Source organism: Scophthalmus maximus, chromosome 6 (assembly GCF_022379125.1).
Source record: "Scophthalmus maximus strain ysfricsl-2021 chromosome 6, ASM2237912v1, whole genome shotgun sequence".
In the NCBI taxonomy this organism is placed as follows: Eukaryota; Metazoa; Chordata; class Actinopteri; order Pleuronectiformes; family Scophthalmidae; genus Scophthalmus; species Scophthalmus maximus.
In genome coordinates, this window is record NC_061520.1 from 14,814,973 (window position 1) to 14,839,510 (window position 24,538).

General features: G+C 43.7%; 1 protein-coding gene across 8 annotated transcripts in view; it reads right to left on the reverse strand.

Moving 5' to 3' along the window:
* Positions 1-24,538, reverse strand: part of LOC118309843 (inositol 1,4,5-trisphosphate receptor type 1) — a 62,177-nt gene that overhangs the window by 4,471 nt on the left and 33,168 nt on the right. For 4 of the 8 annotated variants that reach the window (XM_047332757.1, XM_035632388.2, XM_047332755.1 and 1 more), the window contains 18 exons: positions 23,914-23,961; positions 22,499-22,631; positions 20,580-20,767; positions 14,870-15,053; positions 14,201-14,454; positions 13,654-13,854; positions 13,454-13,564; positions 13,011-13,106; positions 12,771-12,914; positions 12,470-12,577; positions 12,075-12,267; positions 9,258-9,380; positions 6,627-6,802; positions 5,330-5,494; positions 4,574-4,763; positions 4,357-4,449; positions 2,362-2,501; positions 1,326-1,491 (listed from right to left, as the gene is read on the reverse strand). In XM_047332757.1, the coding sequence (XP_047188713.1) occupies positions 1,326-1,491; positions 2,362-2,501; positions 4,357-4,449; positions 4,574-4,763; positions 5,330-5,494; positions 6,627-6,802; positions 9,258-9,380; positions 12,075-12,267; positions 12,470-12,577; positions 12,771-12,914; positions 13,011-13,106; positions 13,454-13,564; positions 13,654-13,854; positions 14,201-14,454; positions 14,870-15,053; positions 20,580-20,767; positions 22,499-22,631; positions 23,914-23,961 (2,713 nt within the window). Of the gene's footprint in view, positions 1-1,325; positions 1,492-2,361; positions 2,502-4,356; positions 4,450-4,573; positions 4,764-5,329; positions 5,495-5,547; positions 6,321-6,626; positions 6,803-9,257; positions 9,381-10,626; positions 10,851-12,074; positions 12,268-12,469; positions 12,578-12,770; positions 12,915-13,010; positions 13,107-13,453; positions 13,565-13,653; positions 13,855-14,200; positions 14,455-14,869; positions 15,054-20,579; positions 20,768-22,498; positions 22,632-23,913; positions 23,962-24,538 lie in introns of those variants that run through there. The other 4 variants (XM_047332758.1, XM_047332759.1, XM_047332760.1 and 1 more) reach the window with 3 other exon arrangements.

Below are 24,538 nucleotides of genomic sequence, written 5' to 3' on the forward strand. Positions count from 1 at the left end.
GATTTGAATCAATCAATGTCTACACAGCCCAATGATCTAAAAACGAATACAAGACTGTGAGAAAGATTGATGGTTTATAAAACCAAGCTGGAGGATGGAGAGCCTCTTAAGCCTGTGGAGATGGGATCCTAATCTCTGCATCTTCTGTTCCCTTGCCGTTCTTCTGGAAACCATAGAGACGGCAGCTCCCCCTGTGGCCTGGCCTTATTTAATGAGTGAGTCAGAGCCGATGGCTAGTGGGGTGACATAATACTGTTCTCATTCCATATGCTTACCACTTGTCCTCAGTGCCTGACCCAACACACCACACACACACACACACACACACACACACACACACACACACACACACACACACACACACACACACACACACACACACACACACACACACACACACACACACACACACACACACACACACACACACACACACACACACACACACACACACACACACACACACAAGCCCACACAGTCCCCGTACATCCTCACCCAGGCTCAGCAGCATGCACTGTACTTATTTGGGCACTCACACATGTGAAGTACATTTAAGGAAATGTAGATGAATATAGACAGAGGGGTAAAGTTTCGGTAACAAAACATATGCTAGTTAAGTTTGTGTATGCATGAGTGTGTGTGAGTGGGAGAACATATGTGTGCGTGTGAGACAGACTTGAGTTATGGAGGCGAGGCGAGCAGTGGCAGGAAGCCCTCATGACTCAGTCTTCTTTGGAACGACAGCAAAGTGGGGGGGGGGGGGGGGGGGGGGGGGGGGGGTGCACACACCTTTACAGAAACTTACTTACTGGAAACCACAAATACACCAAGAAATCAAAGGTTCTGAGGGGAATTTGGGAATTACCTAAGTGACATTAGGACTGAGGAAGCGTCTTTGACACGCAGACCCCTTCTAATCATGCTGCCTCTGGAAAGTCAGAGGTTTGCTTCCCATGAGGCTTTGGAAAATGTTTCAAAATAGCTGCTTTCAGACGCAGATGCCCTGAAGTACGCACATTTTCCGGAGGGGCTGTGTGTGACAACGCAAATGCCCGCAAATGTTGCTCCAGACTTTTTCCGGAACCTTTCCTGCCAGCAGGAAAATCTCTAGAAGATTCACGGCGAGCGAGTGGGCACTCGACACAGGTACCCACCTCTCATATGGGAATAGCAAACTTTGTAAAATGTGCGGACCCAATTTTCTGGGCTTTTTTTTCAGAATTCATGTCTGAAGACAGATTCTGGGCCAACTGAGCTGTCAAAAAAACCAACAACATTAAGGAGCCGGCAACTATTCCAACAGCTGATCGGCTGAACAGTCTCACCACAGATGAAGCAGGTTGTCTTCAGCACCTCCTCTTTCTTCTGCTTTTCACTCCTCAGGTCAGCGAAGGTGTCGATGATGACGCCAAAGATGAGGTTGAGGACAATGATGATGACCATGAAGAAGAACAGCAGGTCGTATATAACTCTGGCTGCAAATAGGGGCTCCTGTGAAGAGGAACAGGAGACGGGGTTTAATGTAGCGTAGGGTCAATGTGAAGGTACACAGAACTATCTTTTTGTTTCAGTTCTACCACTGTTTAATTGGAGGTAGAGACTAGAAACGTCATAAATCAACAGAATGTAAAAGAATCATTAGTAATTATCAACTTTAATGTGACGGCAGAATGTTAAGAAGATTTAATTTCACTGGGGACTGATTGGAGATTGTTCTATTTACACGTATGACCCACAGTGCAGGTCTTTACGTAAACATGTGCTGGGGATGATGTGATGAGTCTAAAATGAGGTTAGCCTTGGTCATCATGTTAATGGAAACACAAGACCACAGGTGCAACCTGCCAGATGCTACAGTAACAGAGACGGCAGAAAGCCGGTCAACCGATGCAGCCTGTCTTAAAGGGAATGCTGTTAAAAAAGATACTATGGGTTTACAGCGCACACGAAAATATAAATGTTGTATGGACTTCATTTTGTAGTCAATTTTTGAGCTAATTATCAATTTTTTGGTAAACCTCTTCAAAAGTAAGGTAGTGAGAAAGAAGTAAATGACCCTGCAGTGGTCCTGCAGTGGCATCTTGCCCAACTTGCGACTACGTGAGACACACGTTAACATCCTCTTTTGCATCATTGGCAGTTGAGTCTGAATTCGGTGGAAATCTATTTTGAGGTTCGATTCTCAAACAAGGCGTATGAGTTGTAGCTGCAAGGGAAACGTTGTGCAACCGCCTTGCTTGTGAAAGAAAAACAAGTTCAGTGCGCGAGGGGGCTCGGAGCCAGCTCACATGACCCCGCGCCTGCTGCTGTTCGTGCTGCACCCGCGCTCACTTTCAGAGTCCCGATCGCAGCTGCATGTACCTCTTTGGAAGGTTTGCGGAGAACATCCCCGACGCCCCCTCCGCTCCTCAAGCCGTGACTCAGCACAGTGACGATACACATGAGCAGAGAGTCACACGTCCGCTCCATATCGCTGTCCTCCTCACCGTCTTTCCCAAAATCTGAGGAAGCACAAAGGAGAGGAAAGCTTTCATCTAATAATTTATTTGGCACAAGAAAAAAGAAAAATACATTTTATTTATCACACACACAGGTGCATATTTGTCTACAGACCTTATAAGAGCAAAAGTCGCTACGACATCAGAGACGGTAATTTACATTTTAATTCTTTATGAACCTGGTAAAGCTGAGTAACCAGGAACACTAGTTAGGGCTGCAAGTGACGATTATTTACATTATCGATTAATCTGTCGATTATTTTCTGGAACAATCGACTAGTTGTTTGGTTGCACAGAAGTCACTGTGGATGACAAGTAAAACATGCAGATACATTTGCAAATAAAATCTGATGTATTGTAGAATATACTCCAATGGATATTTATTTTCATTAGAAGTTGTAGAATAAGTGTCCTGCATCTAACTTATTGCCAAAGAGATTTGGGTTTAATATCTCAATTTTCGTTCCCGTGTCCATCTGAACTTGATATCAGTTCAACTTATGCATAAAATTGTACTTTCTGATTATAACGAACCCACTGTGCATTTAGCATCTATGCAGGTATATGCTGATGCCATCACGAGGGTCCACTGGGACAGAGGGGGGAGATGGAGGTGGTGTGGTCGTAGCACTCTTACTTTTACTCAAAGAATTATGTCAATGGAGGCATATGACAGTGTGACACAAAAATCATTCATAGCGAATAATTTGATGTCCTCTTGTGTTAATATAACAAACAATTCAAGTTGTAACTTTTAGTAATATGTATAAGGGCATGATTTGATAGTCTTGTAGTCAGATATAAATATAATACAATCTGCTGTTTGGTCATAAATATCCTTGGTTTGAAACCTTGTTTTCATGTGTTGGCTCGCAGTGTCAAAGTGGTTAGTCAAAGCAAAAATGTTTTTGTTTAGCTGGAATGAGACAGCAACTCTGGGGGGAAAAAAATGTGAAGGAATGTTTTAACCCAGTTTGATAAAGTTTTTAGGTCTTTGCACAATAGATAAGTGTGTTCACGGTCAAACTGACAGGACAGAACATATTTTGTCCTGAGCCCCTTGCTACTTGTGCTTTTTTTAATTGGGCATTTTATTTCATGTCAAATCCCTGACAAAGTTTAAAGTATATAAGTATATCTTCATCAAAGTGTGCTCCTCCGGGGTCCACACAGTATGTTACCACTACGTGCGACATGTCCATCATAAAGAACTGAGGCTGTCTTGATTTTGACTTTGTCTCGAAATCTTTAAACAAATTTAACCAAAGTATTACAGAGTCAAAGATACTGTAACTTTACTTGACAGGAAGTAACGTTTCCCACATTTAAACTTTTTAATTTTTTTTGTGACGTTCACATGTTGCTGTCACATAAGGAGCAAGGAGGTCACATTGGAATTATTCTGGTCAAAGGGGCAGTCGACTGAGTCACATGAATCCAAATGTGAAATGAATTAGTGTTAAACTGCACAACACTTTCACTCGTGTGGTTTGACAAGGCTGTGGATGATTCGGAGCATTTGAAACAGCTTCTACAATGAATGACTGTATCTTGTAACTTCTCTCCATCACTGCATCGCTAAAATAATTCTTCCTACATGGATCAATTCCAAATGATCAGAATTAACCACTGCCCTTTTCTAGCTAAAATGACGTACACACCTGAGCCTCAGTATATCAAACTGTTTGCAAATAAGCCCGTTGTTTTTAGCTTCAACGTAGGCAGCATTTTATTCAAGGCACATTTTTGCCCGAGAATAAATCGAGCTTCTTGTGACCACTTTTGACAGAAACCGAATGTTTTTAACGATTAAAATATTTAACTAAATGCTCATTTTTAGTGTTGTGGTGTACACTACCTTCCTGTGGGGTCACTGTGGTACAGTTGTCATCAATCCCCCCACGACACATCCCGTCAGACAGAAACTCGCCGGCCAGACTGGCTCCACTTTCTGGAAAGTAGAAAAGGGTAGTCGAGACATTTGCCGGCCTTTTAATACATGAAAACATAAGATCTGTAAGTTTTAGGGCTCTTCGCAAACAGTGCAAAACAGCAAAAAAAGAACATCTGCTCACTCATGGTTGTGTTGGGGATCCGGTCGACCTCCAGGATGAAGTCATCTTTGAAGAAGATGTAGCCAACAATGGAGAACAGGTAGACCAAGATGAGTGCCAGCACGGCGGTGAGTACAATGGAGCGTCCATTACGTGTCACACTCTTAATTACATTCAGCAAGGTCTCTTCTCTGTAAACCAGGTCGAACAGCTGCACGGAGGAAAAACAAAGGGATGCGCAATTAAGACCGGACTAAAGACTCACTATATTGTGACACTACATTCTTGAATCCATAATGTTCTCAGTTTTCAGTATATTGTTATTGAAGTCAATAAATGAATGGAATGGAAATATTTTTGTGCTGCCTGGACCTGCAGCGAATGGTAAACATCTTCAAATACTGGCATATTAAATCTGACATGTTATAAAGCAGACCTGAGGCACGACACATAGCACTTAATACAGCGACAACAACAAGAACAGCTACAACAACAACAGCGATACCATTGCAGCACCAAATAAGGCAACGTTAGGCTTGCTAGCAGGATTTGTCCTTGAATGCACCATGATGGAAAGATAGGGCTACATCCAGAGAGAGCAAAGCTATTCTACACATGGCTTTTACTCAAAACCTGCAGCCTTCATATTTCTAATGGTATCGCTGACCTGCTCTGCGTCCCTTCTCAGGAAGTGCGTGTGTGTGTGTGTGTGTGTGTGTGTGTGTGTGAGGCATTCTTGGCATGTCTGTATGCACAGCATTTGTGGGCTCCTCTCACCAACAAACTGTAGAAGAAGACGTGGACAAACACCCCCAGAGAGCAGATGATGAGGTAGAGGAGGTGGTAGAGGAACTCAAAGTCCAACACCATGACTTTGTAGCCTCTTGTGAAGGTTCCTCGATTCCCCACGAAACTTATGAGGAAGATGATTTTATTACACACCTGGAAGATAAAGACGATATCACTTACCCATTAATGCATTTCAATATTGTCAAATCCACCATTACCTTTACTGGGAGCTGTATGGAACTAAAGCGGGTTAGGCTTTTCAACTAAACGAGGACACACTAATTCATGTCATGACATGTAAACGAGAAACCAGGGTAAGGGATAAACAGAAACCCGGTTAAACAGCTACAGTAGATGCCTGCGAGACAAACCGGACTCCTCCGCCTTGTATGTGCATAGCCAAGTTTCAAATGGGTTTTTTTTACAAGCGTGTGTGTAATTGTTGAAGACTTCAGACATTTCACTGTATCAGAAGTGGGGAGGGATGAAAGGAAAGGTCGTCAGCAGTGCATCCTTTTATTCTGAGGTCTGACTAAGTAAGACTGAAACGGACACAAAAACACTTTTCCAAATGAATTCTGTTTTTGAAACATAAAACCTGGTTCAAAAATCTCAAAAACACATTCAGGGAGACATTTGACCTCGGGTCAGCTGCGGGTAAACTAGATTTTGGAGTAACCCGGTTACTGCAGTCCATGGTAACATGTTCTCTGATTTCGTGCCTTAACCTGATTTCTCTCAATAACCTGTTTGTTTTCATGCACATGTGAACGTAGCAGTTGAGGGGGAAAGGAGAGAGGAGAGCGGTTCGTGCAAGACTTTGTTTTGCGTGTGTGCATGAGTCTAGGACATCGAGTTTCAGTCTCTCAAGGGTCCAGTGACGCACTTCACACCCCATAACACAGCCAGGCGCTGGCAGGCGGAGCTGTCAGGGCAGGGGGCGACACCACATGCAGATGGGGCACTAGCATGCCACGAGCTTGAGTGTGAGTGAGAGAGAAAAAAGAACGGGAAGTAATGTGGTACAGTAGAGGTTTTTCCTCGGTATGTGAAAGTACATACAGTACAGTTGTGTGTGTGTGTGAATGACTGGGTGTGTCCCAGCAATGCAGCTAATTCATTTGTCCATGTTTGTGGGTGTTTGTCTCTGGACTATTTCTTCTGTAGTTCCCAAAAAAAAAACTGTCTATACAGTAAAAAAAATCTGTGGATTGTCCAGAAAAAAAAAAAAAATTCTATTTACCGGATGAATAGATACCACCACTAGTAAAAGAAGACAACTCACATTGAAGGCACCCAGAAGGAAGAGGGTCGGCTCCAGGCCAACGGAGAAGATGAGACGGAGGATGGTGACGATGACCAGGGCACGGATGCCCAGCGGTTGGGGCATGATGATGACAATGACCAGTGTTGCCAAGACTCCCATCCACAGCAGTGCAGACAGGTGGGAATCGAGCATACCTGCAGACGAGGCGAGCTGCGTTAATGCACAGGCGGGCTTCAAAGGATACCTGTTAGAACTGCTACAGTTACATGGTGAATTTGCCAAACATGGAATATGGAGACATTCTGTTAAAAGGATGACAAGGTCTAGTCTGGATCAACAGATTTTTAACTGGCTGCCACCAATTCCCCGGCAAGCCTTAGGCCTTCGTTAGTGAGACTCTGAACTCAAAGAGAGCCAGTTGCATAACACTCAAAAGTATTTGACATACTATATGTGTGTGTGTGTGTGTGTGTGTGTGTGTGTGTTTCATAACCCGTGACCAGGTTGACGAGCCTAAAAAACAAGGCCACACCTGACCTGCTTTAAAAAAACAAAAATAAGACAGGACCAATGTGTGACTGTTCTAGTGCATGTAGTCCATGAGCACTGGACATTGAACAATATCAGAGCACTTAAATAAGGAAAAGAAGACAAAAAAAGGATGAATGTTTTGCTCGAAAGGTCAAGAAAAAACAGACAAAGTGATAGAGAAAAGAAAAAGGAAAAATGGAGTAGAACTGCAAGGATTTGAAAAAAACACGAGAGAATTGTGGTGGATAAGAAGGCAGAAGGGGAATACTGTGGTTAAGCATGCTTTTCTCTCCTGCCCTACTTCCTTTCCTCCCACCGCGTTCCTCTCTGTCTCCTTCCCTTCTTCTAGTTTTCCCTCCCTCCCAATCCCTGTGGAGATCACATGACAGGTGCCACTTACATAACAGCCATATCTAAAAATACCTCAGCTGAAGGATTCATGAGGAACGGGCAGGGAGCAGCGCGCTGCGCGAGTGATGTGGCAGACCGAACGAGCGGCGCTTGCGTGAACACACAAACTCCGTGTCCACCTCAGACTTCAGCTTGATGCGCAGGCAGATGATTGTGTGCAAACATCTATCAACAGGGGAGAGGGCTGCAAGCATGCACCGTCTGGGTGTGAGCATGGGGTGCTTCAGCCAAAGGCTGTCAGTCATGCATGCATGGCAGAACATACTGACCTAGATCCCCTGCTCTTATAACCCTCATTCCATAGGTCAAGCAAAGAAAGGCGGGGAGCAGAGAATGCAAGCACAATGTTTGTGCGTGCGTGAGAGAGAGAGAGAGAGAGAGAGAGAGAGAGAGAGAGAGAGAGAGAGAGAGAGAGAGAGAGAGAGAGAGAGAGAGAGAGAGAGAAAGAAGGCAGGGGCCCAAAGTCATAAAAGTTCCTTTTTAAGCAGGCCAAAGATTTGCTACAGTCTCACGTGACGACGTCTTACACACAAAACAAGTTGAAGAGAAGAGTGGAAGAACATTGTAGTCGTACATTTATATCTTGATCACCATGCACTCTTTATCTGAGCCCAGGCAGCCAGGAAGAGATTCAGACAGTGATTGGACAAAGTAACCGTACAACAGTAAAAGAGGATCGTGCAGCAGAGTAGATTGTGGTATGTGAAGTGTAGAACATGATGTATGACTTTGTTTTGATCACCTTGGTCATGTCATGTATGTACACACGTGTGTATGTGACTTGTCCCAGCTGCAATGCAAGGTTGGTTCATGAAAAATCTAAATGGCACAGGGCGCTCTTGTGTTTTTCTGTGGTCTCCATAGTACTGAGAGTCAAATATGAGCGCAAGCTTCCAGGCGTGGGTTGTAGTTGGGCTGTGTTTGTGTCTGTGAGGGTGTGTCTTAAACAAAAGCAGAAGGATTTTCAGGTCCTGTTCCTAATCCTAGTCAGGCGATTAGAAGTCAGGAGATCAGAACATTGTGGTAAAAGGAGATCAGTGTGTCAGAGCTGAGGCCTGGGAGGAGAAGTCTATCTCTGTGGGTGGCTGCACCATGTGATATGCCTTTCCAGATAGCTTCTCATATCAGACGGTGATGTAAATGTCAAGACAGAAAGAAATCAAAAATATGAACTTGGCGCAGCCATATTGTGATATGGCACCACGTTGGGATAGTAATGTCTTGCTCCGTGATTTCCAGTTTTATACAAGGGCTTTATAGCTGTCTGTAGAAATGTATGCCATACATTTAATGTTAATCTATCAACGTAGGAAATCCCCTCACGTCTATTCAACACAGGCCACATGAGCAAAATTTGCAGTGAGTTCCCGTCCGCTCGTTGAGCAGATAACCTTTGTCTGACCCCGGTTTCTAGAGCAATCTGAACACAGGAGCAGTGCGGTGCATACAAATATGACTCTGTGAGGCTGCATCAATACGACATCAACATGGAGGAAATAAGTCACTGTAGAAAGAGTGAAGGAATGCTTCATAGAACTAAGCTGGTATCTACTTGAAAGTGAAATGTTTAAAATGATTCTCAAATTACAATCAATGCCTCAGTGAGACCTAACAGTGATATTAGAAACAGGATGTGTGTACGGTCAGGACCACCCCCTCCCCCCTAAATGTTGTTCTCACTCTCAGGTGTCGACTCGTGTGACTGACCTCCATGTACCCCCTCCAGGGGGTAGAAGAAGCAAACCAGCAGGTTCATGAGCACAGCCAGGTTGAAGGAAACGTTACTCCACACCGAGATGTTTCTGGAGCACCAGTACAGCACCTGCTGGGCTGCAGGGAGAGTCACAGTGAGACATCATACACCTTCACCCCTCACGGTCAAGGAGGCTATATTTTCACCTGTGTCTGTTTATCGATTTATGTGTTTTAGTCAGGAGGAATAACTAATAAGTCAGTGGAGGAATGGGGATGAGGCATGGGCCAGGGAAGAACCCATTAAATGATGGTGTGGTTAAATGGGCAGATATGAGATTTTTATTAATAACTTTTCTTAACACTGCAAGATTGGACGTTTTTTTTTAAACATTTTCGTAAGTGTCTCTGTGAATAAAGTATATATCTTAATGTTTAGGATTGTTAGGCCTTGGCCTTTATTTGAAAATAAGGACTGGGGAAAACTGAGTTTAAATGGCTCAAAGAGATTAATTCTATGTAGGGTAATATGAAGACAGAGTTGTATATTAAAAAGACATTCAAAAAAAAACTGCAGACAGAGTGTTAAACAGACCATGTTGACTTTTATTTAAGACGTAATCTGACTTTTAAGAGATTATTTTCTTTTCCCTTACTTTTAGAGAAAAAACAAAACAATTGCAGGGAATTTTCTCAGTCCATCCCCTCTGCTGACAGAGAATATGTGGGTATGTAGTCTTGTACGTGTGTAGGCAATGGTGCTCTCAGCTATGATTCATCTGGTTACTGTACAAATTTTTCACGGCTCAAAGAACATGGAAAGCCCCTGTCTGCTTTTAGACAGTGGAAACATGCACACACAAAACACGAGCACAGTACAGGGCCACACTTTTAGCCCTGCTGTCAAGTTGGGGATACACATCATTCCATCTATTTTGCCTATCTGCTCATCCTACGCCATATACTTACTATATTCGCATCTTTACATTTCATATGGTGACATGTCAAAATGTCTTCCATGAGTAAGGCCTATTGAGTGAGAGGCGGGAGCCGTCAGACAACCACCTTCACATCCCAGTTCACCTTAACTTACATGTTCTTGGTCTGTGGGAGTGCACAGAACACACACACACACACACACACACACACACACACACACACACACACACACACACACACACACACACACACACACACACACACACACACACACACACACACACACACACACACACACACACACACACACACACACACACACACACACACACACACACACACACACACACTTCAGTGGGTTCAAAGCCTCCACGGTGAAGTGACAGTGGGCTTATCATGGAGCCACCAAGAATTAGGCTATTTCTGTAAAAAAAAAAAAAGAAAAGAAAAAAAAGACACCAAAGTATTTCTCACCATCGGCTGATCAGAATCGACCAATTCGTAAAATAGACCACAAAGCCAGCAACTAGCGAGCTCGCTAACTCATACGTCTTTGCTCCTACTTGCTACAGGCATCTATAGAAGCTTTATGGACGGACGTCTCTTCCGGCAACTCACGTCGCAGTTTCTTTGTAAGAACAGTCAAATGGCTACCCACCTCTCCCTCTCCTATCAAATCAAGGCAAAATTGCAATGATAAATAAATTAATAAGTAAGGAACAAAGAAACAGAAGATATATGTCAAATGTAAATAATTTTCTGATGTGCTCTTGTTGTACTTTCTTAAAAGTGAGAATTTCACAGTTTAATCTAACTTTTTAGTGAATGTCATATTTGTGTTTTGACTCGGGGGAAAAACAACATATATTTTGTGATGTGATGTGCATACTATATGCAAGTCTATGAATGAAGAAAATCTGACTTTTCAATAATTAAATTAAGTAATTTGAATTATTTGTATCACATACGCCCGGGGTCCATGTACGTTTGGTTCTGTTCTGCACTTGGACTCTTATAACACTTCTCCCTTAATCCTGTTCTCCAGCTTGGATTGATTGGGGAAACTCCAAAATGTTAATGATTAAACAGATTAATCAGATAATCATTAACAAATTTAAGTTCATAACCATTATATATTATTCTTAAAGTCAACGATCTGGTTCAATTTAAGACGGTACCAATCATGCACAAAGCAAGAAATAATCCACGTCCCGGAAATAAACAAAAACTTCATGGAAAGGGTGGGTAGAACTTTGAGGGGAACTTAATTTAAAAAAAACTCAATTTCAGAACAACTCTTAAAAGTATGTGCACAACAATCCGTGGGTGAATTTGTGGAATGGTTCGGAACTGGAAGTAAATTTTGCACAAACATAATTCAGTTCAAGAAGAGGTACAAAAACCCTTTTAAAAGCATATTGGGATGAGGGTAGGTGATTTTGAGTGGGATATTCATTATACTGTTAGGTGATTATAGGGTGATGGGTTGTACATATAACTAAGAGAGTCTTTATAGTATGAGGGCTTTGTTGGCTTTGTAAATATTTGACTAGGGTATGAATGTAAATCATTTAGTGTAATTTGGTGGAAATAGGTGTTTATAGCTGCTAAATTTGTACAGTTAATTATAAGCAGTTGAATCAGGGGTGGGAATTAATAAGCTTTGGCTTCCTCCTGCTCCTTTTCGGACATATGTAATTTATTAATTTATTTATAAATATTGTTTATGACACTTTATAAACCGTTTTGTTTGTTTTTGTATGCAGTGTCACACCTCTGTTCGAAATAAAGAAATATCGTTTTTTGCATAGGTGGCCCTGTAATATCTGACATGACGTTCAGGTATATTTGTGATGTGCACTCTGACGTGTACATGCCACCCGCTGACCCTACCTCTGAGTTTCTTCTGCCAGTTCATCTCGTTGAAGAGGTCCTCTGCGCTCAGGAAGAAGTCGTTGATCTTGCTGCCCTGCTCGTCTCTCTCGGTGGTGTAGTAGACTCGCAGCTTTGACTCCAAGGTCAGGAACTCACAGATGTTGGGCACAGGGAACACAATCTCCTCCATTGTTCGGTCCTGACGTACAATCTGAACAGAGGAACACATCCAAAGGTCTTGAAGGAGCAAACGCATCGGCCCCCTGCAGGCCCACATGGTCATATTTGTGACCATTGTGAAAATATACGAGAAACATTTTGTTTATAGATCTGTCCTTTTGTGTTGCTTGTGAAGTTCTATCACAAAAAGCCTCAAGTTTGTTGATATTACGCAACAAGGACAGTGTTATGACCTCTATCTGAGCAGTGTGTTTGGCGTAGAACTCCAAGGCCTCATCTCCCTCTCCACTGGCCCCTCCTGGCTTTAACATCATGGCCAGCTCCTTGTTGTGTCGCGCCAACTGTATGAAGGACACAGCCAACAAGTGAGCTCTTCACAAAAAAATGACACACGGGTGTGTGTCTCACAACGCTGGAACGATGAATGGAGCAAAAGCTTTAATTATTTTTTTCAGAATTATATAATATTGTGCGTCAGGCTGTGCAGTTGGGCAGGATACTGCACAACATGCTGCAGAGAGATGAACAGCTGACCTGGTGAGCTAAAATGTAGATGTTGTGTCCAACATTTCTGGGGGAGGCGGCATCATGTTCTTCCTCTTCCCCATTATCCTCCTCCTCCTTTGAGTCTTCAAACTCTACTTCTCCTTGCATATAGGCTTTTTTTATCACCTCCACCTACACACACACACAAATGGCCAAAGCTCTGGAGCTGTTGTCTTGTAGATGTTAAAAAAGGCGGTGAACAGGAAAACGTGAACATCATTTCCTCACCAGCTCTTTAGGCCTCATGTTGTACAGAATCCTTTCAGCATTCTCACTGTCGTGACGGCTCTCCATTATGGCGAGCAGCAGCTTGGATGCATTGTTCTGAGAGTGACAAAGAGAGAAATGAGGAAGGGGAAAAGAGAGCTCCGAGATAAGAACTTAAACCCGGTCAGTTTCTTCATCCAAGGAAAACAACCAGAAACCCTGGTGCTCTAGGAAAATGCACTATGCTGCTATTTATCTTGGCGGGCGAGCACAAAAGCAAGCTCTGCTCAGACGAATGAATGTCCTGCTCTTATACTTGCAGACTGTTAGTCATATTCCATCCTGCTGGGGAAGGAAACTTCTGCATTTTTTCTTTGTTTTTGATCCAAGACCCAAACCCAGATTTAACCAATTCCCCAGTTCGAAACAAAGTTGCAGTTCCTTCCACGACTCGGCCAACTCACCTTGAGCTCTAGCACCAGATCCATTCGCTTTTTCCCAAGTGGGTTGATGTCATTAAGGATCAGAGCGATGATGATATCAATACCATTTGACTCATGAGTGGCAATGCAATTCTGAAGAAACAGGAGAATGAAAAATGTGTAAGAGAGTTCCTGGGGTGACTGAGTAACGTCGTAGGTTTGTGGCGCAGTCGCTCCTGTACCTGATTTTCATGGCAGGGGCCCTGGCAGTACTCTGTGAGACTCTCCAGAGATTGGTTGATGAGGGCCACATTCTTCTCATTGATGTAGAGTCCCAGTAGGCCGAGGCCACCTGTGGTGCTGCCACAGATACAATCCAAGAACTGCAGAGTCTCACACACAAGGTTGTAGTTGTTCTTGTTGTTCTGACAACGGAGGAAGTTCTACGAAGATAGAAATGATAGTAGTGTGACTGTGATAGGCCTGTGTAGAGTGACCTGGATATACAGTTAACGATTAGCAATCAAACAATCAAAAAACAAAATGGCCTTAAAAAAATTCATTCATCTGTTAGTCAAAACTCAGTTGAATATATTTGTCTTTTTTAAAAGCAGCCTGAGAGATGAACCACAGAAAAACATGCAGAGCTCACAAGCTAATCCAAGAAGAAATTATATTTCTTTAAATCGTTTGATCAAAATGTCATTATTATATTATCATGTTTATCATCTGCAGGCAGAATGCGACAGACAACTGCAAAACCAGTGTCTGATGCCCGCTCTGTCCCACCTGCAGGTCACGGTTGTGATTCTCACAAAGAAGCTGGAGGAAGCGAAGAATAGGCTGCATGATAACGATCACAAAGCTCATCTCTCCGTCGTCCTGGTTCTTGTCCCCGGTGCTGGGCTGGCCGTCCACGGAGGTGAAGTGGTCCTCGGGGTCGGCTTCACGCCGGTAAGAGTTAAAGGCCTTCTTTGTCGCGGACGAGGCCTCAATCAGTTGCTCTCTCACGTCCTCCGTCATGACCACTGCTGAGTCTCTGGCTACACCGACACAGACACCAAAGAGAGACTAAGGGCCCAGTGGAATCATAAAAATTCTGGTTTTGCAAACAAAATGTAAATCTCTAGTTAGTACTAAAGCTTGCTTTTGAATCCTTTGCTGTTGTCATCCTTATAAAGATAATACATCATATTACTGTATATAATGCAGGGTGCGATTTTTGAAAGAGCAGAGGGGTGTTTGTGTGTGTGTGTGTGTGTGTGTGTGTCACCCAATCATGTGTCACGGGGTGGCGTCGAATTTCACATGGTCTATTGGTGAAGAAGCATTGATCACTTTAAGGGGGGGTTTGTCCCCACCGGAGATAAAAAATAATTGAGCAGACGTGGGGATAAATTGACTACAAAGGGGGAACCCCCACTCCAATGTATTCGATTATGAAAGGCGACTTCTGACCTTTTTTGCGAACAGGGGCGTCTTTATCCTGGCTGTCATCATCCCTCTTCCTGTTCCCCAGGTCACTGGTGTTTACTGTCACCGTGGCCTTTATCTCCAGCTGGGCCAGCTTCATACGGTCGTAGAAAACCCGGAAGAACTTTTCCGATTTCTTGTCCTCTGTCAGACGGCAAAAGAAGGAATGCTGGAAACGCGAGACAAGGACAGAAAGGAGAGATTGTTCATCTAAATGAATGTGCGCCACGCAAATGAATTACCTGGTATCACACTGTGAGTGTAAAATGGCAGGTATGTAAATGGTAAATGGACTGTATGCACATAACGCTTTACAGTAAAAGTCACTTTCACATGCACATTCATATAGCTCTTCTATACGCCGTGCTTTTTCTATCACACATCATTCATATACTACTTGAACAGCCGTCAGGGGCTAGAAGTTAACAACCCACTCTGACTCCTGAGCCACAGCCGGCAATCTGAAGGCAATGTGCGGTGGGGAGATTATTGCATAATTCAAGTTTCACATGGGGTGCTATTAAGAATCAATCCTCAGAATATTTCTTTGCAACTATTTTGATAACCAATTAATCAAATCAATCATTTTAAGCAAAAAAATGAAAAAAAATGAAATGCTGCTTTCTCTATTTAATGTGATTAAGAATTTAATATTGTCAGTTTTAGACTGTTGGTTGGAGGAAACTTATATTTTCACAGGGCAGCATTTTCACAATTTTCTGTCATTATATAAACAAAATGAGGGAAAGTTTAATTGATGAGGCAGTTTCAGCACTAATAAACTCATGCATTACACGTTCCCCTCCAAGTTTGTATTATGCAACTGATTCTGAGAGCAGTGAACTGTGGGTAAACCCAGCCAACAGACCTGAACTTGGCCCCTAAATAGCCTAAACCATCCAGCATGTATTATATTAAATTTGTACTCAAATTTTCTAAGTTAAAAGTAAAAAAAAAAAATAAAAAAAAATAGAATAAAAAATTCTTACTCAATATAAGCAAACTGGTCTTGACTGGAGCCTCACAAATCATTATATAACTACAGTCAGGCAAGTCTGAATTTACTGTGATGTGGGGGGCTTAAACGCTGCAGTTATCGCTGTGGAATAGGGTCAAGAAAAAGTAAAAACACTTTGGAACCCGCGAGCAAAATGCATTCACCTTGTCCCGGCCCACAAGGCTTTTGTTTTTATTATGTAAGCGCTGTTATCTACTGCAGCCTATGGAAAGACTCACCACACTGCCGGGCTGAAAAAAAAATGACTGGAAAGGGAGAAGCCTGGCCTACTTACCCAGATATAGAAACAGAGATGGCAGGGCAGGGGGGTGTAAGACAGACAACAAGGAAGGAGTAAAAAGGAGAATGATTGAGAGAGGTGAAATGAGAGTAAGAGATAGGGGAGGTTGAGATTTCTATCAGACCTAGATCTAGGCCACTTCTCCAACTCCATTACATAACCATATGTCTTTCCAGGTTAGATGTAAATCTGGGCTACTATGAGGAAACAAATAAATGATAGTCACAAGGACTCAAGGAGGATGTTTGAAACAGACAAAACAAGCCCTGTTTATCCTGCTGCAAGGACACTGGCTGCGGACGTTTCTACTAAATGGTTTATATGCATTCGAATTTAAGGTTGAAAATACAGAAAAATCTTTTCATTGAAAATTAAAATCAATTAGGAAGTCAAAAAAGAGTGTGTGTGTGTGTGTGTGTGTGTGTGTGTGTGTGCAGCTGAAGGCTGAACTGTGAACCCATGATTCTTCCAAAGAAATCACTGTGCACTCGCACCCTGAAGCAGATTCCGGAGCCCTGTGTCCTACCCCGGTCCTCCACCACTGAGCAGCAGTCCTCCTGCACGTACACACTCAGCGCTCAGGGACCAGGAGATAGCAAGGCGGGGAGGGGCCACCGAGCGACGCCATCACGCAATAACAACTTGATGACAGAGAGGAGAGCGCATAGAGGGGATTAGCTGCACCATTGGCAACCCACTCACAGCTCACAACTCACAGCATGCCTGAAAATGGGTGTGTGTATGTGTGTGTTTGGAGAGAGAGGGGGGGGGGTTTATGACTGTCTGTCTCTGCCCGCAGAACTCTGTCCTGAATTGAGGGCCTGCAGGAGGGAGGGGGGCTCAGGAGGTGAGGCATGAGGCCCAGGGCCAGGATAACATACGTCAACTAGACCGGAGCAAACAAAGAGAAGAGCAGTCACCATCACCCTCCCCCACCCTTTACCGTTACATAACTCACACACACACACACACACACACACACACACACACACACACACACACACACACACACACACACACACACACACACACACACACACACACACACACACACACACACACACACACACACACACACACACACACACACACACACACACACACACACACAAACTACACTTGTACAGTACAAGCACATGCAAGCTGTAGAGCATACACTTGAACACCCACAGACTTTTACACTCGCCAAACTGGGTCAGCTATCTCCGGCATCGGCACGTCAAATTTTGAGAGGACACACCCACATATCACACATGCTCCGCAATACAGTATTCTCTCCCAAACTCGCAGACTGCCAAATTTATTCTCATGTAATCGTTATTTTTCCACTGCCTTTTATTATTGACGTATCTCACTTCCAGGATATCCCTGGTTAGAGATGCTGCCCTCTGTCTGGGTGTGCAGTCGGGCTCTCCACGGTGCAGGCTTGGCAGGATTGGCACTGCACCGAGGTGTACTTCATCTTATGGATCAGAGTTAAATGAGCTATTATATTTCACTGTGGTAGAGGTAAGTTGTTTAATTGCCTGGGTTGAAGGGGAATGTATTGGTCATATCTGAGTGAGGACTACTCCAGTGTTTTGTTTCGACAACACAGATGAAATGCCCCTTCGATGAGCGTGTTCCGGAGGGAAACAGAGCAGCATGCCATACGGCTGCACACCAGACGGACGCGGAGTGAAATGTCAGGAGTTGCCATGTCACAACACAATATACAGCTGCGTGCGCTCCGTCACAGAAAAACTAGGATGTGACAGGAATGAAGAAAGCGCAGCGACAAGTCTCGAAAATAAAATGCATTCACAGGAAAATGTTCGTTGTAGTAGCTTTGCATGGTAGCAAAAGGGGGAGCACATGTATGTGCGAGGGAGTAAATGTGCATGCGATCGTGCGTTATTCTGTGTGGTTTATTTCTGAGTAGTGAGCGTTTTCACTTGCGGCAGCAGACGGAACGTGTCGAGTCTACGACTCGAGTGTGTCACTGAAACCAAAACAAAGCCTGCACATCAAGATAGAACACCACAGCAAAGAGAACACTGCTGCAAACATTCATCTTCTGGTTTCTGAAGAAAAGAATGTATGGTTGTGTCTTACTGACACAATCAGAATCAGAAGCACAAACCTAAACTTTCATGTCTAACCACTTCGCTGCCTCTGCAGTGTTTCGATGCTGGCCCTTACGCACACTGTGACAAAATCTGTGCCGTCGCGTCAAGACACCATCTGGGTTTTGATAGCACTCGAAAAAGCAAGGACAAGTCCGGCATGATTAGGGATGACTTTACGGATGGTGCATTCACGCGGTGGTCAAGGAGAGAGCGGAGTGATAGTAACAGAGGAGGAAGAAGGAGGGAGAAAGGACAGGGGCAAGCATCTCATGGGCTCCCTGTAGTTTTGGGTAAACACGGATCCAGTCTGTATCCATGGAGACAAGCCCCGAGTGGAATGAGACGGGATGAGGTGGGGGCGGACAGCACTGAAAAACAAGGTCATATCGCTTTCCCTCCTCTCCTTCCGTTCTGCCACTTGGCATCAACAAAGGGATGTTATGCAACAGCTATTTATACCAACGCTCCCTTTCCCTCTCACCCTCCCTCTCATTTTGGGCAGCACCACATTCAAACCAAATGGAACCGCTGCTCTGCTCTGCCCTCCAAGTCCATTTCCCCCTTTTGCTTTGCCTGCTCCTCTTTCCTCAGATCAGCCGCCTCCCCATGTCAGATTTGCCCGAGCTGTGTTGTCTACTCCAGTGTTTTGTTTCGACAACACAGATGAAATGCCCCTTCGATGAGCGTGTTCCGGAGGGAAACAGAGCAGCATGCCATGCGGCTGCACACCAGACGGACGCGGAGTGAAATGTCAGGAGTTGCCATGTCACAACACAATATACAGCTGCGTGCGCTCCGTCACAGAAAAACTAGGATGTGACAGGAATGAAGAAAGCGCAGCGACAAGTCTGGAAAATAAAATGCATTCACAGGAAAATGTTGGTTGTAGTAGCTTTGCATGGTAGCAAAAGGGGGAGCACATGTATGTGCGAGGGAGTAAATGTGCATGCGATCGTGCGTTATTCTGTGTGGTTTATTTCTGTGTGCGATGTAGGTCATGAGTCAATATTTAACCGTGTTCCATGAGAACAAGTTGTCCAAGATTCAACAGGTGCACACCTCGACATGACCAGTAAAGACACTGACAAAAGCCAACTCATAATATTTGTGATGAGGAGAGAAATGAGCAAAAAAAAAAGGGTCAATTTCCTGTTCAGGAATTCAAGCTTCAAGATAATAAAAAAAAAATACCTCACACTTTAACAGAAGCAGACGCCTGTGATAAAACTCTTGATCATTTTTTAGGAATTTATCCAGTAACCTAAAGAACACAAATATTTGCACTATATGGTCATTTTTCGAGCACTGCATACAGAGTTGTCTTTCCTGCAAAGAAACCTCCCTGTTCGGAAGGAACCTGAGAATGCCTTGGTGAGAGCAGCTCCAGTTTTTCTTCAATCCCCTCTGTGTTCCCCCGTCCCTCCGCCCTCTCTCCCCACTGCCCCAGTTCCGGAGGCCCAGCATGACCCAGTTTGGGCCGGCGAGGGAAGCGCGAGGGAGCAGGAGAGAGGCTGGAATGTTTTGAAGGCTCAGACATTCCTCATTGTTCATTCACACAGGCCTTATGCAACACAGACTGATCACGTGACGCGGCACTGCAGCAGCCGTGGGAAGCCAAAGAATTATCTCAGCCACAGTGGCTTCCTAGCTGTGATCTGATTATGCAAGCCTCATGCTTACACAACAACACGCAGACGGACAGACAGATGGAAAGACTGAGAAATCTACAGACAGGGACATGTGAAAAAGACAAGCAGGGAGAGAGACAGCTGTAGAGACAGAGAGGTTAGTTAGCTGCAGTTAGGGAAACAGGGAAATGGGATTCACTTGTGTCGCCTGATGCGCAAAAACAATCCAAAGTGCAATAAGTGAATATGTTTTGTAATATACTCATTTAAAGACGACTGATATCATTAGCAGCTGGCCTTAGAGCCAAATGATGTACTAGTAGATATGAGGGGAAGGAGAGTCGCCTTAGTAATGTATATGTGGCACACTGACCCACATACTGTAGATCCCCCAGTAAATGAAAACTTGCATCCATGACAGTGTGTTGTGTCCACTGCTCACATTGAAGCAGATCGTCTACAGATTCTCTGTGGGATAAGTGGAACCTTTTCGGAGATAACAGGCCATTAAATGAAAAACACCGCAGATCAGTTGCAGTAAGTGGAGTAGGTATTCATTCGCTCTACTGTCACTGAACTGCAGTTCAGAGGTTCAACAAGAAGGCAAATTTAAAAGACTTTCTTCAGTTTCCCTGATTAAAATGGGGGGGGGCTTACTGACCTGAATGGTGGTGTTGCCACCCTCCAGCAACGCAATAGCCAGGAGAATGCTTTCTTGGAAGACTCGGTCACTGGTGGCGTTCATGATGAGGTCAATAACCAGGTCAGAGGCTCCCTCTTTATCCAGGTGACACTGCACCTCCGCCAGGCTCATTTCACCACGACTCAGGCCCCCAGGACCCCCTAAAGCTGCACCACGGGGACAAGGCGACAAGGACAAATCAGAACCCAGTACATCAGGTATATGGCAAGGAGATGAACACTTTTCAACATGCAATCCAATAACAGCAATTCTAATCAATGGCAATATCTCATGCATTTTTTTTATTATTATTATTATTAATTATATACAATTTTAACTTCCCAATAGTTAGCAATGATAAGGACCAAAAACTAAAAGAAAAGACAATAAAAACCCTAAGTCACCTGTGTCATGTGTTAACTGCACAACTATGCAATGTAGAAGAAAATCATTTTGGTCTAGCTTTCGTAAAATAGTAATTATTAACACATTCTTACAGTGTCCTTGAATGCAGAGGTCTGATATATATTTTTTCTGTTGATTTGGATATATTAGAATAGTTCCCTCATCTCAAAAAAAATGACTATAATAAAAATATATATTTTCTCTCCTTTTGATATTTAATCAAAGCTTGAAACAGCAAAGCTTGATATTGAGATATGAAATAGCATTGCACACAGCCATTTAGACTCAATCAAGGAAAAATATTTTGTTTAAGATATCATTCCCTTAATACAGAGCTAGACATTCAATTATCCAGGTCAAGGGGATACAGTGTAAGTACAATCTACTTAAACAGGCCACACGTCAACTGCTGTGACGCCAACACTGTACTAGCCAGTTTAACTGTACAGTTGTGTAACTCATTGTACATGACTTTGCCTGCAAATCCCCCCTCGAGGCCCCAGCTTCAGGGTGCATATGGAATTCTCAGCTCGGCTCTCGTTTCGGCAACAGGTGCAAAGGCTTTTTTTTTTCTCACAGGAAGTAGCAGGCTGTCACCTAGCAACAGTGAAAAGTGGATCACACAGGGGAGGGGTTATACTTCTTGTGGTCTGGACGTTTGCCAGCATTTCGGTGCACATAGGGAGAGATGGTGACCTGGGAGCCAGGGGGATTTTCTCTGTTGCTTTTATTGCAGAAGAAATCAAATTTGTCCACACATCTGGGCCATTCATCACAGCTGCATGACACACATGTTATGAATACATCACGGTGTCGCAGCCACGTTACACTGAATGTTAAAATACTGCCATTTGTGCCACACGGATTCACAAGTTATCTGGTTACTGGGTCAGTATGGCAGCACTTAATCTATATGAGAAACAAACATACCGTTGGCACCAACTTGTCCTGTTCTATCTATACGCTGATTAGATGTTACATGATATATGCTTCATATCAGAACCAATAGCTCAAATAGAGGGAGGAGCACAACAGCGATACGCTGCTTCGATATTTTGACTGCCGACAGAAACACAACGACCGTGCTATCAGGTAGCGATAAAAGTGTTGTGCTCTACGTGCCCAAAGGGCAGCTTGCAGCACAACTCTGATAACCGGCTCAGGGCCCGACAAAGGCCCATCCTTATGTAACTTCATTTGAGAGAACCTTGCTTCACTGTGACTTCAGGGGCAGAACAGTTTTTATTGACTAACCAAGAGGAAAGGATATCTAGACTTTGCCCCCTGATAGTAGTTGTCGTCACACTGGCAACATGTGAAGTCGTGCCTCCCTTCGTCAGAGGCCTTTGGTTAATGTTTCACAGACACATCAGCTCATATTGAGTCGTTGCCTTCAGTGAACCAGCTAAACGACACTTCCTGCTGCAAAGAAATCAACAGCAAACTTCTGTGTTCAGCGTCAGATATGCGCGACAACACTCACGCCGTCCCACCTGATTGGCTTTTGCCAGGTCCTACCGGACTGAGGGGGCCATTGGTAAATGACGCAAGGCTGTCCCTCCGCCCACCGCTCCGATGGAAGTTGCCATAGTAACGGTTCACCAGAATCTGTCTCAGTGCTTCGCCCTAAGAGAGGAAAGGAAATGGAAAGATGTAATGACGTCATGTCAGCAACGGGGAGAGGGGAGATGTTGTATAACAGGGAAGCATGCATCATCAGTCTTACATATATATATATTTTTAGAACTCCATGAAAACATTTAAACACCATCTGACCTCTGACAATGATAGCCTGTCTGCCGGCCATTACGACCACGCTCTATAATCCATAGGAACGGAGCAACTACATATCAACTTTTCAATTCAAATATCTAATTTAAAGAATTCCTAAATTTCTACGCATTAGAGAACTTACAGACACAAACTAAAGTGTATGTCATCAACCACCCACGCTACTGACACTGCTGCTGTTATCATCATCAGCAGCAGCGACAATGTGAGGTCCTGGTTTTCACTTAGACAGACCTGGGGCCAGCCCTCCCACACTGTGACTCATCCACTGTTGAGCAGTCAGCCGCACGACTTTGACGTCGTTATGGCAACCGCAGCCCATAGCTACCTGACAGACCTCCCATGGGATAAAGGGAAAGAAATGAAAGAGCAGGGATTTTTGTGTTTTTGCATGATTATGTGAAAATCACTTTCAACTGTGGGTGTTCCCTTGATAGACGACAGCGGCATTATGTGAGCTCTGCTTAGTTACGCTCTTGAGGTCAAGATTAGTTTACGTGGGAGGTGCGGAGAACATTATTCTCATCTTTTATTGGCATGAGGTCAATCATCGGAGTGTAGCACGATCAGCGGAATTCACAAGATGACTCTTTGGTCGGACTGGCGAAACTGCTCTTTTTCTGAAGTCTTGAGATATGAGCCAAACCCTTATGGCTTCCTGTCTGGAAGTTATGTGACAAACCCACACGTTTAATCAACACTTAAATAGCCGCCAAACATACCTGCTTGGAAAATACTTTTCTCTTGGAGATCATAATTATATATTGATCACCTGCAATCATTACAGCTACCGTGTAATATCGACATTAGAGCAAGCTTCTTTGCTGGAAACACCTGAGGCTCTGTAAAGTCATTGCATTGCCATAAACTCCTTTATAGAAAAAGAGCAGAGACACATAGTTGTTGCATAAATTGTTAATGTTGGCCCCTGTCTGTGATTGCGAGCATAGGTGTTAGGTCATACTGTACTTGAAGCAGTGACGAGCAATGATCAGAAACACAAAAAGGAAGGAAAAGACTTTTTGTTACCTTGAATTTTTAACTTATATTTTTATCTCAACAAGAATCTCTGTGGTGCTGGGGGGTGTCGTTACAGTGAGCTGCTATAGTAACCTACCCTCTTCTGGTCCTCCAACAGCTTCTCAGGCTGGTTCTGATCCAGCAGCTGGGTGCAGTGGGGTGTGTGAGCACAGCCGTCCAACAGATACAAACACAGGGTTAGTATTCGTGCAGTAGAGAAAAAGGCAATCCTCAGGTTAATATCCACCACATCATGAATCCATTCAGCCATTTTAGGTGGCCATGCAAAGGTTTGCTTAGGGTGAGGTGTCATGCATTTACTGCTTTGTTAGAAACCAGGGAAGCGTCGTGGTTGTGGAGCGGTAAGAGAGCATGAGACAGGAGATGTGCACAGTGTTGACTATTAATACCATTAATAAAATGTTCAAGGACATGTCCTGTGTGATTGGATCCTTTGTACATTTTCAGTATTCCCTTAACATTACTATAAATTGTTTTTCGTATGTTATGTTACGTTAAAGTTCTTGTTTTAAAGAAGAAGTTAAACATATTGAGAAATAGGGTGTCTGTTTTCTTGCCAAGAGTTGATGAGAAGGATCACACTGGCTCTCATATCGGTACAGTAAATATCTTTCTGGGTCCAGTAGTGAATTTGCTTTTATTTTTTGAGATTGACACCAGCATAGATTTCCTTAGAAAAGGCCTCCTTGCAACCAGTGGAG